Source organism: Peromyscus maniculatus, chromosome X, assembly GCF_049852395.1.
Source record: "Peromyscus maniculatus bairdii isolate BWxNUB_F1_BW_parent chromosome X, HU_Pman_BW_mat_3.1, whole genome shotgun sequence".
NCBI lineage: Eukaryota > Metazoa > Chordata > Mammalia > Rodentia > Cricetidae > Peromyscus > Peromyscus maniculatus.
The window spans coordinates 66,814,517-66,834,677 of record NC_134875.1 but is presented as its reverse complement, the minus strand read 5'-3'; the positions used below and the strand labels follow the sequence as shown (position 1 = coordinate 66,834,677).

General features: G+C 31.4%; 1 protein-coding gene across 2 annotated transcripts in view; it reads left to right on the top strand.

Moving 5' to 3' along the window:
• Pcdh11x (protocadherin 11 X-linked) overlaps positions 1–20,161 on the top strand; it is a 610,657-nt gene that overhangs the window by 499,140 nt on the left and 91,356 nt on the right. The window contains exon 7 of one of the 2 annotated variants that reach the window (XM_006990485.4): positions 1,390–1,413. The exons of the other annotated variant lie outside the window; for it this stretch is intronic. Coding sequence (XP_006990547.1) covers positions 1,390–1,413 — 24 coding nt within the window. The remainder of the gene's footprint in view (positions 1–1,389; positions 1,414–20,161) is intronic. 2 annotated transcript variants of the gene reach the window in all.

Genomic DNA, 20,161 nt, shown 5'->3' with positions numbered 1-20,161 from the left:
TCTTATTAAATAAGAAACACAGAGCCAAATGCAGAATTAAAAGCCCAAGAGGTCAGAGCAGTAGCTAAGAGCTGATACTAAAACCACCTTCTTATCCCTCGCTGCTGTTGCCATCCTTCCCCTCAGAAAAAGACCTACTTCCTTTGTGTCTGTCTTTTTATTGACTTTCTGTTCTGCCTTCTCATTGGTTGTAAACCCAACCACATGACCTCCTCCTCACTGCCTGTCTATATAGACCTCCAGGTCTTCTATGGTTGATGTTGTGATTAAAGGCATGTGTCTCCATGATGGTTATGCCCTTGAACACATAGACTCTGCCTCCGGAGTGCAGGGAATAAAGGTGTGCACCACCACCACCTGACTTCTGCTATGGCTTGCTAACCTCTAACCCCCAGGCAACTTTATTTGTTAACATACAAATAAAATCACGCAGGCTAGTGGTGATGCATGCCTTTAATCCCAGCACTCGGGAGGCAGAGGCAGGCTGATCTCTGTGAGTTCAAGGCCAGCCTGGTCTACAGAGCAAGATCCAGGAAAGGCACAAAGCTACACAGAGAAACTCTGTCTTGAAAAACCAAATATATATATATATATATATATATATATATATATATATATATATATATACCATATATAGGAGTAGCTGCATTTGTTTCAGGCTATTCTATTGCATATTGAAAATGTTAGATATTTGTACCAGGATTATGACAATACATGTACATAGTGTAATATACCATGTTATAGTATTATTCTTATGATAAACTATTAATATTTATATAATTTAATCACTGTTTTTATCTAGAATATTACTATAATGTACTTGAATCACCAACTGATAATTGTGTGAAATAAAGCATATGTTTAGTTATAAAGACATCTATAGGAAAATTTTGTTAAAACAATAATAACAATTCTACTGAACCACTGTCATACTAGTGTCCATTGAGTTTTGGCACTTATCTTTATTTTCCTCACCAGAATTTGGATATAGAGTACTGTAGATAAAACATACTGTTTTTTGCATACTATGTTTCTAGTAGGAGGGTATACTGTATTTTCCTTTCACAGTCAATGAGATCAGAAATGTACTTATTTCTTGCAAAATATTGAGCTCCTAAAAACTGGGTAAAAGCTCATAGCCATTAGCTAACAGAGCAATTAATTGTTTGCTGAAAGTTCAACATATTCAAATAGGCTTAGTCAAATCCCAGGCATGCAAACTACAGAAGATAAAATTAATGGATTTAAATCTTGTTTACATTAACATACATTTTGTGAATGAAGTTGAGATTATAATATAATATAATATAATTTATATATTATAATATATAATATGTTGGGAAGAAGAGAAAATATATATTGTTTAACTTTATACAAATCTCTTTTTAGCTTTCATTCCTGGACTAAAGAAAGGTACAGTAGAGACAAATACAAAACTTCACTAAAATGCATGTTTCATTTCAAAATGAATTGTTTGTATTTGTTTAAAGAAATTTTTATTCACTTCTCATAAACCATTATAATTTTAACTGCTTGCTTCAGATATTAAAAATGAACTGATATCTAAAAGAATATTTATTAAGTCTGTTATGTTGACTACTTTAATAATTTTTTCCAATATTTTGTCAATTTTTATGTAACAAAATTAATATAGTCATGTAGTTATTTACTTGACTTACAATAGTTGTTTTCAAATTACCTATGGATTTAATTATTTATTTCTTCATCTGACCAGGTGAATATTTTCAATATTTAAGTGAATACAAAATATAGAATTTTAGCTTTAAGCATTTCTTTTCTAAATTGACCTATAATTTTTTCATGCTGTACACATGATTAACAAAATAGTCTAAATTTTCCATTCTTGTAAGTGTATGTAAGGTATACTTTTATCAATATTTATGGTATAGATTATTTGTAAAGCTCCACTAAGATAAGGATAAGAAACAACCAACATTTTTAAACATGAAATTTAAGCAACCAGTTAAAAGGTATATAATTTTAATTTTTTTGTTCATAGAATTTAAAAATGGTATTGGATAATCTGAATGTCTCACATATATTTATGCTCATTTTCATTTCATATTTGAAAATGGTTTTCCTGTGGTCCAAAACCTATAATTGATTTTGCTTTAAAAGTTTTAAAACTGTAATCAATAATGCACTGATATTTTGAGCAAACAGAAACCCTATCTTGAAAAACTCAAAAGAAAAAAAAACTTGTCTTATGACCAACCTCATGTCCAGAAACCTTATTCTGGTACTCAATTTCTTTCTCTGCAATAAGGTATTATTTTCTGCATATGGAAATATGTCATAATTGTCTTTCTGTGCCTGACCTATTTTACTCAACAATGTGTCTTGACAAACTCTTCACAGAGGTATAGTGGAATGAGAATTTGAATATAAGTCAGGACCACATGGATTCTGGTGATAGTATTATGCCTGACTAAATCAGTACACTCAGTAAAGTCATTTAACATTAGAGAACCTATGTTTATCCATTTCCTTTCTTTGCTTTTTTCCTTCCCTTCTGTCTCCTTTTCTTTCCCTCTCTTGCCTTCTTTCCCTCATAGCCCAGGCTGGCCTTGAACACAATATAGACCTCAGCTTTACCTAAAACTTCTGAAGGTGCTGAGAGTTCAGGCATATGCCATAACACCTTATTCATGTAGTGCTAAAGATTGAAACCAGGGCTTGGTGTATACTGGACAAGAACTCAACCAACTGAACTGATTCCCCAGATTCATTTTTTTTTATTTTAAATGTTGTAGTAACCATATGTCCCTGAAATACAATAATATAGTTAAAGCACATAAAACTTGACACTATTTAGTATCTTTGTATGTAATTAATTATGTATATTGTACAGCAAGCATTTGCTATTCTTGCCACACTTTCAAGTGTTTATTTTTTATGAGCTAGAAACTGAGGCAACATAAGTTGAACAATGTAGGACTTAAAGTCATAAAATTCAAAGTTTTATTCCTGCATATGACAATACCAATACTTAGAATTTTAAAACTTTTGTCAGTACACTATTGAGCATTAGCTGCAACTAAATTAATTCTTCAAATATTGTATGATTAAATACTATATATTTAGTATGTTCATTATATAGTTGGACATTAACTACATACCATGTTCAAAAGCCACAGTATCTTTTATTCTTGTTTGTAAAGTAATAGAATGTCATCTGGTTTGATTAAGTGTAGCCATTTTTTTTTTGCTGTCTTTAGTAATAATTCAGTTACTTCAGATGGTTTTTGGTACATTTTTGTGTTGTTCCTGCAGATAACCTATATATTTTGGGTCTCAGTCATTGCTGAAGTGTTTCTTATACATCATTTAAGACTAATCTGTAATTAATTCTCATGTGAAATGCTAAATTTGAGTCAACGATTCTTATTAAACAACAAGAATATGGGGAAAATATAAATTGAATTTAGGAGCAACTAGAAAATTAATTTTCTCTCAGCTACCTGAATTGGCTCACCTACTAAACACTTCATTGCTATGACTGTGTAAACACAAAATGTAATCCATCTCTATGAAGGGTAGGCATGTCCCTTCATAGAGTATCACTTTTTCATATGTAGGCATTAATGCAAATATGTGTGCATAATTTTTAAGTTACTAATTTATAATATGGGCCATATAATTAATCCCTTCCAACTAATTTAGAATCCTCCAATATTATCATACCACAAGACCAAATCAACTGAAATTTTGTTAGCTTTGTTTTTGGTTACTTATAGTGGACATACAATGTCATAGAAAAATATTTGCAGAAGAAATTAAGTCTTATAAAACATTAGAATTTGGGTATTTTAATATCTAATATAGTTTTCCTTAGGTAATATATGACAAGATAATTCTGCCATATTCATTTTATATTATATATTAACCGAGAGCTAGAAAAAATGTGTCTCCTAATAAAATTGTGTTGCACTTATTAAAGGCGAAAATATCTGTTATTATTTACTATTATCATTCTGATAAAACTTTTAGTGGGGCATTGAATAACAATATAACCAGTTAAAAGAAAATGTTTTATTCAAACTTCATAGTTTGAATTTGTATCTTTAACTTTTAAAAACATGGATGTAGATTAATAGCAATAAATAGCATTACTAATTGACACCTGCATAATAGCACAATTTAAATGAGCCATAAACATTGTGAAAGTTCTAAATATTCCTACAAAATGTTTAAATATACTAAAAGCATACACACACACAGACACACACACACACACCATAAATTATTAATATATAAGGAACTTTGTCTTCAGGTAAAGTGTAGCTGTACATTTCTCTGGTCTCACCCAGCCCCGCAGTTCCATGTTTCTCCAGTCCCACCCGGCCTTGTGGTCCCATAGCTGCTTATAAAATAATCACTCAGAGGCTAATTATTAATTGCAAAGTATATGGCTTGTTGGTCAGGCTTCTTGGTAACTAGCTCTTATAACTTAACCCATTTCTATTAGTCTATATGTTGCCATGTGGCCGTGGCATTACCAGTCTGCTGGCATCTTGTTCCTCCTTGGGTGGCAGCTGGCATCTGTCCTGGCTCCACCCTTCTTTGTCTCATCTTCAGTTTGAATATACTGCCTAACCTTATTCTGCCTCACCATTGACCAAATAGCTTTATTTATTAACCAATCAGAGCAACGCATATACACAGCATACAGAAATCCATCCCACAGCAGTAAAGTTTTGATTTAAGACCTGTAGCCAAAGAGTATTGAAATTTAGATTATGTACTGTTATATACTTTCTCAACACATTCATATGGAAATATAATGAGACCTATTTTAAATTGTTTAGTGGTTGAACTATTAAAGTTAAAAGACCTAAGTAGTGGTGGTGCATGCCTTTAATCCCAGCACTTAGAAGACAGAGGCAGGCAGACCTCTGTAAATTTGAGGCCAGCCTGGTCTGCATAGCAAATTCTAGGACAGCCAAAGCTGTTACACAGAGAAATTCTGTCTCACAAAAAAGTAAAAAGAAATAGACAAAATTATTTTTTGTAAAATATTTAACAAAATGTATCCCAAATGTTACCAACCTAACACATAACTAATTTAAAAATTATAAATGGGAGATGTTTCCATTCTTTCTCACAGTACATATTGCAAGTAAGTATGTGACTTATGAATAGAAACTTTTCAATTCTAGTCAGTCATATTTTGTGTTAGAATAGCCATTTGTGGCTAATGGACACTAAATTAGTTTTGCATCTTTCTAATGGACTAAAGATTATCCTTTGTGTTTGAGCTTGGCACACACTGTTTTAATATTAATCAAGGAAGAACAAATGAATAAACAACCTTAAAACTCCTGAATATGTATTTATCTTTTGAGACCATCACTTTCCCAGACTGTCATAATACAATAAAATACACTAAAATAAAATAAAATACTTGGGATAAGTACAATGCCCTCCCCGCCCCCGCCACATACCTGTCTGTCTGTCAATCAAAAATGAAAATAATGGCTAAAGAGATGTCTTAGCAAATAAAAATGCTTGCTATCAAGTTTGACTTACTGAGTTCAATTCCTGGCACTTACATTGTAGAAAGAGAGGACTCCTGCAAGATATCCTATGATCTCCATACATGCACCATAGACACCCTATTCTATTTGTATCACTGTCAAAATTGGATTTAGAAGATCAAAATATTTCTTTTCCCTAGATGATAGAAAATAAACTTAGTGATGTGATATAACATAACATTTATCTTTTGTTAAAAATGTTCATTTTTAAGGATAATAAATAAAAGCAAATCTCTTAAATAGATTCTCAAGTGTCTCAGTTAGGATTTCTATTGTTGCAAAGAAACATCATGACTATAAAGCACGTTGGGGAAGAAAGGGTTATTTAGCTTACACTTCCACAGTGCTATTTACCACTGAAGGAAGTCAGGAGAAGAACTCAAACAGGGCAGAATCCTGGAGGCAGGAACTGATGCAGAGGGCGTGGAGGGGAGCTGCTTACTAGTTTGCTTTCCATGGTTTGCTTTCTTGTAGAACCCAGGACCACCAGCCCAGGGAGGGCACCACCCACTATGGACTGTGCCTTCCACCATTGATCACTAACTAATTTAGAAAATGCCTTACAGCTCGATCTCATGGAGGCATTTCTTCAATTGAGGCTCCTTTCTCTCTGATGATTCTAGCTTGTATCAAGTTAACAAAGAAAAACAGCCAGTAAAGCAATTAATTATTTTGTAGATACATATTTGTGGTGCTCTTGTTCAGGAGATGAATTTTCTGGAACTATTAGCAATAATATTATAAAATGCCTTCTGTCTGAGACTGCTTAAAATATTTATTTCATCATTTAATAATTACTTATCAATGTTACAAAATAACTTAATTAAAAGCAAGAAATATCTTACAAAATGAAGAAGTTAAATGTTCACTTAAAAGGACAATATTCAAATCAATTAATAAATGCTTTACATTCTTTTCAAAATCAAATATAGTTATATCACTATTAACATAAATATGTGGAAGATTATTTGCTGTTGAGATATAGGAAATGTATTATTGCTTTTCAGCTTGGAGAAAGCAGCTGTTGAATACTTTGCATGATTTTATTTTACAGCACATTAAAACTGTTATATTTTCTATGTAGTGAGTATTTGTTGCTGTATAGTAATCAAATAGAAAGAAAGAGAAGAGAGAATAAATATGGAACTTTGAAATGACCACATTAGATAGTTTCCAATTACAAGCTTCTTCCAACATATTTAAAATGTTAAAGACTAAAAATATTGTCAGAAGAAATGGCTTAGCCATAAAGATGCTTATTACCCAGCCTCATGACCTAAGTCTATTCTTAGGACCACTGTTGTTGAAAGAGAAACCTGGCTCCTATAAAATGTCCTCTGACCTCCAAAGTAGCAATATGGGCACATGAATATCCACATACATATAGATACTCAACCTAGCTAGTATCCACACACAAAATAAAAGATTTTAATAAAATTTAAAAATCCATATTTTCTGACTTTCTATATTACTTTATTCTAGTTGAAAATATTTTTATAACTGTGTTCTGTTTAGGTTCCTCTCCCTTGTCTCCTCCCATAACCTCCCGACCTCCTCAGACATTCAACTCCATGCCTCCTTTCTCTCTATCTTTAGAAAATACACAGATAAACAAACAAACAATCTATAAAAATTGAAACTGAACAATAAACAAACAAATATATTACCTTATTTGATACTTATTTAGGTTCTATTGTCTGTCAGATACATTATTATATATTTTGTATGATCCTATGTTCTGAAAACACAAGTATAATTCTTTTGGAAATGTGCTGCAATATATCATAAGCACTAAGAAAGAATAAAATATTATAAGCTGTACAATAGACAATCTCAAAAATCATTGCTTAAGATATTTGATAATGTTACTGATTGCTTTACATTGGAAACAAGTCATTGAATATATCTATGTCTCTACTATTTATGTTGTAGTCTCATTGTTCAAACCTGATCTACTTCATTGAATCCTGTGCTCAATTCTATTATACCCCTTACAAAACAATCAATGCAGCATACCCTAAACATTTCATAGCATACAATGGAACTTTATAAAATCAACATATACCTGATTCATATAATTTTGTTCATTCTAAAATTAAGATATGCTTAAATTTATGTGTCATTTCACAAAATAAGCACTATCTTTGAACATAGCTAAACAAATGCCCTTCTGAAATACCTTTTTTAAAAAGATTTATTTATTAATTATGTATACAGTATTATGCTAGCATATGTCCCTGCAGGTCAGAAGAGGGCACCAGATCTCATTACAAGTGGTTGTGAGCCACCATGTGGTTGCTGGGAATTGAACTCAGGACCCCTGGAAGAGCAGTCGGTGCTCTTAACCACTGAGCCATCTCTCCAGCCCCTCAAATACTTTTGAAGTTACATTTTATCATTTCTTATAGCTTAAGAAAAAAAACAGATTGTTATTTTTACTGTTCCTAATTTATGGTCTTCTCTAAATTCATATGTCAAATATCTATGGTAATTGTGATTCAAAAGGTGGTAAAGGAATACACTACTATGATATTTTAGAATAAGTGGGTAAGAAGTTGGAATACTTTATGAGCTTAAAGTAGCTTCACAGCTCTTTCAACATAATGAGAATTGCTGCAACAAGTTTCTTCCAGAAGCTTCAACATAAAATCTCTGAAAGAAAGAAGTGGTGGGAAAGATCCTCCTAAAATATAATTAGTAGTTCTGTGTTATTACCAGAAATTATCCCTGACATTGACATTTCACTTAATGCCATTATCTTTTTTATTTCTTTCCATATTATTTAATGTATATTTAATTTTAATTTTCATTGATAGATACAACCACAAAAACTAATCATGTTAGTAAAGTACCATGTTATATTACATGCATTAAAACACCACACTATGTTTATATGAGGTTAATTATATTTATCTCATCCAAAAATGACCTTTGCTTATAGTTATAATGTTTAGAATCCCTTATTCTAGATTTTTCTAATGGATGTTGTTATTTTCTCTAGACCTCATAATGTGTGTGCAGCACAGAGCTTTGTCTTTTCATCTAGTTGTAGTTAAGTACTCATTGATAAACCTTTCCACACCTCTCTCATTCCTAATTTCCCTTGCTCACTGTAATCACCATTCTACTCTACTTGTATGAAGATATTTTTTTAGGTTATGTATGTGTGTGTGACCATTTACCTCTTGCATTTGTGTACCATAATAATCTCCATCTCTAACTGTGGTATTTTTCTAGGGACAAACTTTAATTTTCATAACTGAATAATTAATATTTGTATGTAACATTAATTTTTCATTGATCAGTTGCACATTTTAATTGTTCTTATTTCTTGGCTCTTTTTGATAAAACTGCAATGACCTTTGTGTGAAGATATCTCTTTTACATACTGATTGCATTTCCTATGAATATATATTCAAGAGTAGCACTACTAGTCCATATCATAATACTGTTGAGAACTTTTTTGAGAAACTTCTCTATTGTTCTTTATAATTGATATATTAACTTACATTGTCACCAGCAGTGTACAAGTGTTTCATTTACACTGAATCCTTATTAACACTGAATATCTTAAGTCTTTTAGAACTTTTTTTATTTCTTTGAAACTTTCAAAAATGTATGGTGTATCCTGACCATATTCACTTCCACTCCCCTCCTTCAATTCCCAGGATGCCCTAACATATATCTCTCCTAACTTCCTGTCTATTTATTTATTTATTTATTTATTTATTTATTTATTTATTTATTTATTTATTTATTTATTTATTTATTTACTTGCTTGTTTATTATTTTATCACTGAGTTCAGTTAATGTTGCTCATATGCACATAGGTATGGTGTCATACAGTGAAACACAGGCAATCTACTAGTGACCACAATCCAAAAAGAAAAGTGATATTCCCTCCTCCAGCAACTGTCAACTGCTAATGGCTTCTTAGTTAGGGGTGGTGTTTTTGAAGCCCTTCCCCTATCCATGCTAGAAATTTTAACTGGTTTATTCTAGTGCAGGTCTTATTCAATTAACCACAGCATCTGTGAGTCCATGTATTCAGACATATCATCTTTAGCAGATAGCATTTCACAGCTTTTTTTCTTATTCCCTAACCATCCTCTACCTCTTACATTCTTTATGATTTATCTTCTACAATGTTTCTTGAACTTTTGAGAGCAAAGGGTTGACATAGATGTCTAATCAATATCAAAGCACTCAAAGTTGCTTATGACTGCTACTACTATAAACATGGCCAAATAAACAGTCAAACAAATACCTGGCTAGAAAAACTGTAGGCCCTAGGAGTTAAGAAAATATAGTTTCACTATGTTGTTATGAAGTCAAATTGCCCTCCAAATACTTAGGTTCACATATATAGATTTGTGCTGCTCTGAACTTTGGTCAGAGAAGCTTCTTATTGTATAACACATAGTAAATGCAGAGGCTCACATTGTTCAAAGTGTTAAGTCTTTTTATATTAGCCATTCTTTCTGAGGTGAGGTGACAACTTATAATCTTAATCTGTACTTCTCTGATTAGTAATAGGGAGCATTTTTTATACCTGCTGGACATTTGTATACCTCTTTAAATGATAAATGTCAACTTAGATATATTGCTTATTTTTTCCTTAAACTATTCTTTTTTTTGGAAATTTCACATAATTACTTTTGTCATATTTTCTCCTGGTTCATTTCCCAAATTCCTCCGAGACCCACTCCTCCCACTCTTCTACATCTCCAACTTTGTGGCCTCTCGTTTTGTTTTAAATTTAATAGACCATTGATTTGAATTTGGGCTGTCCATATGTCTGGGTGTGAGTAAAACACTGACAACAGCCAATTTCATATGTCTTACAGTCTTTGGAATATTCTAATGATTTAAAAGTCCAAGTTATTTTAAAACACCAAAGTCTCTTTAGTGTAGGTTTCTGTAGGCTCACAAAGAAGTTATATACTTCTTATTCCTAAAGGGAAGATCTAGATCACAGCTACAATCAGCAAACCCCAAATCTAACAGTCTGAGACGCTCAAATGTCTGACATGTGGAAGAACTTCTGGGATGCAAAGAACTTTGAGCGTGTTACTTCTCTGGCTCTCCCATCCATAGCATTACACAACTTTTCTTCTAGGCTCAGTACAGCTCTACTCTTTCTGTACCATTGTCTTTGGTGGTCATCCCACTGTCCTGGAATTTTCAATATGTTGGGACCTTCACTACAACTGAGTCTGCATGTTCACAAGTAACTTCAGGGCATCTGAACCTGCCCCATGGCACTAAGTTTTATCTTCTCTCTATGACCCTGCCTATCTATGCTGACAAAACAAGTACCACATGTATGACACTAAGTTTGGCTTTTGGCTTGAGGTGTTTATTGAGGTGGTTATATATATATATATATATATATATATATATATATATATATATATATTTAGTTAGTTAGTTTATTTATTTATTTTAGCTCCTCTAGATCACAACTTCTGTCTTCTCAGCCTGAGGAAATACTTCTAAGATTTCATGTCGGTTATGCTGTTCTCATTTTTTTTGTCTTTTTTATTGTTGTTGTTTGCTTTGAGAAAGAGTTTCTCTGGGTAGCTTTGGAGCCTGTCCCAGAAATCGCTCTGTAGACCAGGCTGGCCTTGAATTCACAAAGATCTGCCTGCTGTTCTCTTATTAATGACAGTTGATATTTCAGTCCTAGGTAGCCAGCAGTGATTGTCCCAGTAAAGCAAAGGTTTCTCTTCAGTGATGCTGATTACTGTTTAAGCACAGCCGAGACTTCAGCTCCATATGACCATAAATCACAGATTCTTCATGCAAAGTATCACATGAATAGTCCCAGTAAAATCTTTGGTGGGCTCTCAAACTTCCTTTTGTACCTATACAAACCAGGGATATACATCTGCATTATTTAGTATTCTTAGCTTTCAACACCACTGAACAACCCTTTTAACCCCTATGTACTGAGGAAGGTTCCTTACCCACAGTTTCAAAATTCTCCAATTTGTGCCATAAAACATTCAAAGACATAGAAGCCATAGGTAAGATACAACACAGCAACCCTCCACTCCTAGTATCAATTTCTGCCCTAGTTTGCTTTCTATTGATGGGATAAACATCAGGACCAAAAGCAACCTAGGAAACAAAGTCTTTATTGGACTTTTATAAGTCCAGTTAACAATGCATGACTGAGAGATGTCGTGGCAGAAATTCAAGGCAGAAATTTTGAGCAAAAACCATAAAGGCTTGCATCTTGGTTTGCTTTCCATGGCCTGTACCACCTGCCCAGAGGTGGCACCCATCCACTATGAGCTGTGCCCTCCCACATCAATCATTAATCAATAAATCATTTTGCACCATTGACATGTCAATAGACCAATCTAATGGAAGCAATTCCTAATGAATGTTTTCTGCACCCAGGTAAGTCTAGTTTGTGCTGTGTTGACAAAAACTATGCAACACAGGCTCAACCCACAGGAGTGTTGTTAACCTGCCAGAAGGCACATTCTTAAAGAAAAATCCCTCTCCTAGAACTTTCCATAGTTCCTTAATTAAAGATGAACACAACCATCACAAGATCACGCAATTCAACATTCTATTACCTATGTTAACCAGATCATGCCTCACTTTTATTTCATATGTATTCTGGATATCATTCATGTGTCAGAGGTATACCTTTTTGCTATTAATGCTAATCTTATCTAACATTTTCCAGATTATCATTGCATTTTGTTGAGGATTTCCTTTTACATTAAAGGCCTTTTTTTAAATAAAATTTTCTGACATATATTTGTTTAGTTTTCCTTCATACTTTGTACTGTGAGATCTAATTTTCACACCGTCAGGTCCTACATTTTTTATTATTTTGTTGTCATTGTTGATTTTTGTAAGGGGAAAGAGGTAGGGTCTTACTTGATTTTCTACATTTGGATAGCCAATTTGTCAGGACTTTATTGAAAATAGACCTTTCTCCAAAGCATGTTCTTAACAACTTTGTCAAAAAATATGTTGGCTATAGATGTATAGGTTTACATGCAGTCTTTATATTATTTTCCATTGGCCTATGTGGCTGTTTCATTGCCCAAATCAGCAGTCTGAGTCCTTGTATGGCACAAAATGATAGCAGTTGAAAGTTTAAGTATGCAAGCAAAAACACAGAAATGCGCTCTTTTGAAAAACAAGAACACAGATGAGTATAGCAGCAAAAGCCATGATTATATCTGGCATGAGGCTCACATCTCTTATTTCCATGTTATTTTCTTTCCCATGTCTCTCCAAGAGTAGGGAATCCCAGAAAAGAGGTAGGCTTTTCTTATAAGTTCAGTTTTCTCAGAATTTAATCTGTTATAAATTGATATATAAGATGAATAACTATGTATAAAAATATTTAAGTAACCCTAGAGATGAAATAATTACTAGTGGAAAGGGTAGGACCACTCTGTACATGTTCCTTTGGTGAAGATGTTTGTGAAGCTGTTTGTGGTGATACAACAAGTTGACCACTACCACTCTATGTTCTAGCCATCCTGTTCAGGAGAATCTGAGCAAATTTAAGAATGATCAACCACAACAGTGCTTATATTCTGAATATTAGTGAACTAACACTAGCAACTTTGTCTTGTCTCAGGAACCCTGCCAGACCCACCTAATGTTCTTCATGTCCTTTGATGAGGGGTGGAGTTCTTTTTCAGTTCTTTGATGAGCTAAGCTTCTGCCCAATAATAGTATCTTTTACAGTCACGTGACATAATTCCTCCTGGTTTTCTTATTTGTCTTAAAGCAGCTCTTTGGGTCTGTCTTACTGGTCCATATGATTTCAAAAACATTTCTGTTTCTGTGCAGAATATCATTTTTATTTTATTTTACTGGACATGACACTGAACATATGATGTTTTGTGGTGGTATAAACCATTAACAATAGTGATTCTTCCAACTCATGAACACAGCTGTCTTTTCATTTTATACTTTCTTCAGTTTCTTCCATTACTTTATAAAAATAATTTTATTCATTAATGTTATCCCTATGCATTTTCCTCATTTATTTTTGTTTGCTGTTATAAATGAAATTACTTTCTTTTTTTCTGTCTCAGATAACTCAATAATGCCAAATTTTAGCCATACTGCTAAAAATTTTATGCTACTTCCTGGCCAGTAATTTTCTCAACTTCTATGTTAGTTCTAATAGATTTTTATGGGTTTGAGCATTTCTGTATATCTAAAACCATGTCATCTTGTAAACAGTTAAAATTTCATTTCTAATTTTCTTTTATGTGGATTAGATCTTCCAACTTCATTTTGAATAGAAGTGGCAGTAATAAAAACAAATGATGTTTACTGAGTTGAAGGATATTTTTAATATACCTAATTCATTTGATTTACTTTATCATAAAGGAATATTGAATTGTGTCGTGTTTCTTTACCAGTGAAGGAGATCATTTTCTTACCATTTTGTTGATATACAAAATCTATGTATTGTTTCACATACATTGACACTTTGCTGGGTCCCAGATTGGAAATTGAAAAGGTCACATTAAATAACATTTTAATGTGATATTAGGTTAAACTTTCTAGTATTCTTTTGAGTATCTGTGCCTTCATTATCATCAATCTTATTGGACAATTGTTTGTTTTTAAATGATACTGATATCAGGAAATCTAGTGTTTTTTTAAAAATGAATGTATTTGTGATATTTTGAGAGGCTCATCTACAGATCATTTTAAGGAAGATACAGAAATTTTAAGCATATGTGGTAGTTGGGTCTTATGAAACCATATATTAAATAATAATTTATATTAATATTCACAAATTTAATTTTCACTTTATCAGAATATCTCAATATATTTATATACACATTTTACTGTTTATGTTTTAGCAAAGTACGTGAACTTTAAAGAATATCATGGCCAACATTTTTTCAATTTGACTTAAAGAACATAGCTTCTAGTCTAAGGGATTTTCTTACCTTTTTAATGCTAAGGTCGAATATTGCTAAGAAAAATAAAATAAATATAAATATAAAGTTTTCTGCATCCCTTTTATTGGTATCATTTGCTTTCATCACACTATTGTGTAGTCTGACAAATTGACTAGGATCAGATAACTGATCCAAATAAGTGGCAATCCTCTTTTCTTTTATTTAAATTATTTTTCCATTCTTTTGAGAATTTCATACATGAGTACTGTATTTACAACATTTAGACCCAACCCTCTACCTATTCTAGATCGTACTGTGTTTGATTCCATCTCCCTTTCAAATTTATGACCTCTTGTTTAGTTATAATTGTGAGATTTTATATATATATATCTTTACGAGTTTATTTAGTGTTGTCTGTGTGCATATGTGCTTAGGGCTCATTACTGGTATTGGTGAAGACTTTATCTTCCTATCTCAGCAGCCTTATGACCAAGATCTCTGATGAGAGAGTACCTTCCATGTTTTCCAGGGAGCTATACCAATAAAATTTTGACATAGTTTCCCAAACAAGATCTGCATAGTGACAACACAAGTTTAAATCCAAACATCAATGAAGAAAATCTCATAAGTACTTGGTTTTTTTTTTAATTTTTGAGGTTATAATTTAATTGCATTTCTCCCTTCCCAATTCCTCCCTCCATACCCTCCCACATAACTAATTATACTCTCCTTCAAATTCACAGCTTATTTTTTTCACAAATTAGATTGTTCAGTCCATATAATGCTACCTGTATATGTGTTTTAGTGGTGACCATTTCTTAATGGAAAAGTATCTTTCTAAATGTTTAATGTCTATATAGATGACAAATCCTTAATAGAATCTTTTTTTCAATAAAAGTGTTATAATAGTTATTATCTGCTTAAAACTTCCTCTATTCAAATATCAGATCTGTCAGGGAAGTTGATGTTGAAAGTGCTTTTGAAATAATGGTCTGCATTGTTTTGACTACTTCTAGTCATTCTTGTTTAATGCTAGTACAAAACATAAGTAAAAATGAGGACAAGGAAATTTTACTTCATACTGTTTATTGCAGAGTCTTAGCTCTGTGAAAATTTAAACAACAATTATATGTACTATCAGGAGTAAAATTACATTTTATTTTATTCTTTCATAATTTATTCTATAAAATGAATTACTTCTCTAAATAGAAAAAGTTAAACTTTTAGAAATATTTGCATTTGATGTCTTTGCTATTCCAGTGTGAAGTTTTTTTTCTCTCTAACTTTATATTGTTTCTGTAAGCAAATGTAAAGAGCTGAATAAACAGTGATATAACAATGCAAGGTATAACAATATGCAACTGAGCATTACTACTTAAGGAAAACTATCTCTTTCATGTAAAATTGCTCATTTTTGTATCATAAAATGCATTTCTACAAAAAAAGAGTAATTGTGTCATTATTAATATGAGTTGTTCTAATAATTTAACAGAATGACATAATTAGTCATCACAATTAAAAGCTATTTTTATAACCTGAGAGGACATGCTAGTTTTCTGAGTTAATTTATTATTTTTAATAATGAGTAATGTTTCAATTATGACTGATAATAAAGTTAATAATATTTTCCCCAAAGGTATATGAATGTATAATTGCAATAAGATTGATGAAATGGCTAATTATATTAAACTTAAAACAACTTTATTACTAGAGCAGAAAATCTTGTACTTTTGAAATTTGTTTTCCAATCAATGCAGTAAAAATAAAAAAATAAAAAACATCAAAACTACTCCATTAAAAGTAATGCTAGATGACTTTTCAGGCCACATATATAAATAGCAAACAAAACATTATTTTTTCATGCACACTGCTCTGACAGAAATGGTCTATCCAGAGGGTTTGCATAGTTTTATAAAATGTGGTTCAGACACTGAAAATAAATGTTAATTTTATATCAGTTTGTCTTCCAGATTTACTTTTCATTGTATTTAATTTCCAGACTGAAGGCTTCCATCTAAAAAGCCCCAAGAAACAAAACAACATAATGCAGAGCATATATATATGTGTGTGTGTGTGTATATGTATGTATATATATATGTCTGTGTGTGTATATATATATAAAACTGTGTATATGTATGCATATATGTATGTATCAAATGTTCATCATTTAAACACCTCTTTACCAGTTTGACCAAAAATGAATTAATTCATTAATATCATTAAACAAAATGTTAACTCCCCCACATATGGAAAATTTAAGACAGCATAAATTATTTAATTTCATTGTTAACTGGGCTCTGAAAATGCTGAGTCACTGATTTCATACAAAAGTCACTGTAGTTAATATATCAAGCCTTATACATTTAGCCATATTTTTTATAGGCATCTACATTGTGGTTAGATTTATGAAAATAATTGTATATAAATATATTAAATAATAAGTAAAACACTCCAGAGTCATTTATTTTATTCACAAAGTAAGAGGATAATAAGAGTTAATGCATGTTACACAATTACATCATGTATAATATATTTATACATATTAATTTTTACTATAATAAATTAATACTCAAAGAAACTAAAATAATGAACATACAATGTAAACACCTATAAAGTTTCTCCAACAAATCTCAAGTTAAAAATGTCGATATATCTGAACATTGAATTTTTTTGAGAATAAAGCATACTTCTTAGAACCATATGCTACATAGATTATTGCATATAATTGCACATAAAGAATTGAAACATAATTTATAATTTATTTACCTTCATCATCCTATCCATTTGTTCTTTTGCTTGGAAAATATATCAATACAAGCAGATAAATGCATGAACTATTATTGCAATTTTTATCATTGCTCAAACAATTGAGTACATAATCTGAGAACATTTTACATGTCTTAAAGCTGAGGTAAGATCATCTTGTCACATAAGGGTTTCTGTCTATCCTCTTAGAGATACTGCATTATAGTTTTCCAGCTGTTGTATAATCCTGTGTTAGACTTTTGACTGAAGTATTATATTGTAAAGCCAGTATATTCACATGATTGTAGATAAAATGCTTCCAAAGCAGAGCTTCACCAATATGACAAATATCAGCTTCTTCAACTCTGTCAAATATGCCTTGTTTTGTGATTAACTTACACTTAAAATGACAACACATACACATACACACAATTTTCCAATTGGTTAAAAACAACTCTAAATACTTAAGAAATTATATAATAAAGAAACAATTATATAATAGTACTTGCTCAATGTTAATAATTTTCCTCACAGAGTTTAATAATTAGACCATGTTTGATTAATGAATGGCTACTATTGCCTTGACATATACAAAAGACCCTACAATTCAATAAGAACATGTTACTCCTAATTTCCTTCCATAAAACAAAGAAATGAAGATAATTTATAATACTATTTTATTTAGCAAATAATCCTCTAAGTTAGTAAAAACAAAATAAACCTCTCTCTTTTTAGTCACAGAAAAACACATGAGGAAACCACAAAGCCTTGCTAATGGTGAAACATGCAGGATTATTTTTATTTTCCTATTCTTTTTGCTCATTCTTCTGACAGACATGGGCAAATTTCAGGTATATGTTTGGTAACATAACTTAGATGTAGAATATGTAGATAACTTTCACAAGGTTTGAAATCAAATATCTATTTCTGATATTTCTATTCAGATATTTTTATTCCAGATTCATCAAAGGGGTAGCTACTAGCCAGATAAACTATTTTATTTCTGAAGTGGGGTTTGTTTTAGCTTGTATGTACTTTAAGTACAAAATGCAAATGAGAATTGAATAACATCACACTAAAAATAATTTGAAATGCTTTAAATATAATTTTATATTGATTTTATACTGAAATGAAAATATTTTATATATCATTTTATATGTAGTTTACCATTAAAATTAATTTCATCCATTCTTACTTTTCAAAAATGTGACTATTGTTGAATTTTAAATTACCTAGGCCACTGGTATTTCTGACTTGTTTATGTTACGGTTAAGCAAATTTAATTTTAGAGGAAAGGGTACTAAAGATCAGAAGCATTTAATACCACATAATACAGGCCAAGCAACTGTCTGAATCTCACTGATCTCAGAGGTTAGTTTTTTACTTGGAAAAATAGTGAAGGATCTTCCTCCCTGAATTTTGTCTTCTACAACATACTGATTCTACCATGTACCATACCATGTCATCACTTCAGAATATATAAACGAATCACCTGTTTAATAGTACTAATACTACATCTTCAAGTTATGACAGTGAAAACTGTATCCAGCCATTGCTACATTAACAGTTGAAAACAAATGTGCCTTTCTTTAGGATCACTTGTGCAATTCTTATTCATGTTTCATTAGTTAATATAAAATAGTAATGCAGCTTTTTAATATTGAGTTATAGATTATGAAATATTTTACTCTAACACACAGAATTTCTTCTGTGTATAGAAAATAGCCTATAAATTTCATATTTTAAATGTGAATTATAATGGTATTCAATTCTTCAATTTAAAAACGTGTATGACAGTCAGTCAATAATAGTTCAGTTAGTAATTCAAAGTGCTTAATTTATTCCAGATATTGTGTTAAGAATAAGGTTTCAGTGAAAAAGTATACTGCCATCTTTGATTTATGAAAACAGTTATATGCATAGGCATTTAAAGAACAGTATAGGAAATGAAGGTATAGGTGCGAAATTTTTTTCTCATGTAGAGATCGAAAATAATATGGATGAGTAACAATTTTCTTTAAGGATCCATAATATTGGCAAATTAATGAGGTGTACACACTACTGACAAGAACATTTTATTCTTCAATGGATATCTTATAATGTTATAATTAAATTGTCACCCAATTAATCTCGATTCCTATCATTAAAACTCAAGTTTTGTCACTTTCCATTACAGCCGTATCTTTTGACTATCTTCTTGGTTAACATATGTTGGCAAGTGGTAGTTTCTGTTTAAAGTCAACAAGAATTTGTAAATGTAAGAAATAAGGAAGTTTTGCATTGGGGGCAAGATATTAGTGCCCCAAATATTAGTGAAGGAACTTCTTTATCAAATTCATTGGAACTAATCTTATAATCTCAACTCCATGCTGGCAGGGATCTTGTGTTAGTTCTTCACTCATCTTTCCCAAGTTCCTATAAGAAGTACCATGCTTAAAGATACTTTTCAATAAGTAAATATTGAATAATATTCTATCTATTTGTAACTATTGTTTGATTATATTGATAGCGGAGTCTAATTGTTGTATGTATTTAATAATTATTTGCAAGTCTCCTATAATAACTAAAGTCAAATTCATACCTATTGCCTAATTTAATACTAAGAAAAATCTATATTTCATTATAATTATCCTCTTATATGTTAATATACATATATACACATCTGTCTGTATCTAGTAGATTTATGTAGGCCTAAGGAAGCTGTTCTTTGTATTTTAAAATTTGTATTCAAAAGAGTTTCAAATGGGATACCAAAAAAGGTCAACTTAGTCTAAATCTAGATACAACAAAGCCATCATTACTGAAGAACACATGGACACTGCATAACTTCTGCTTTTCAGGAATTTCAGTTATTTAAAAAACAGGATATATGGGTTCCTCTGGATACAATCATGACCTGAACAGAAGGAGAAGAAGGAACAAACAGAGAAGATACACTGTCTTTCAAGGCAGTGA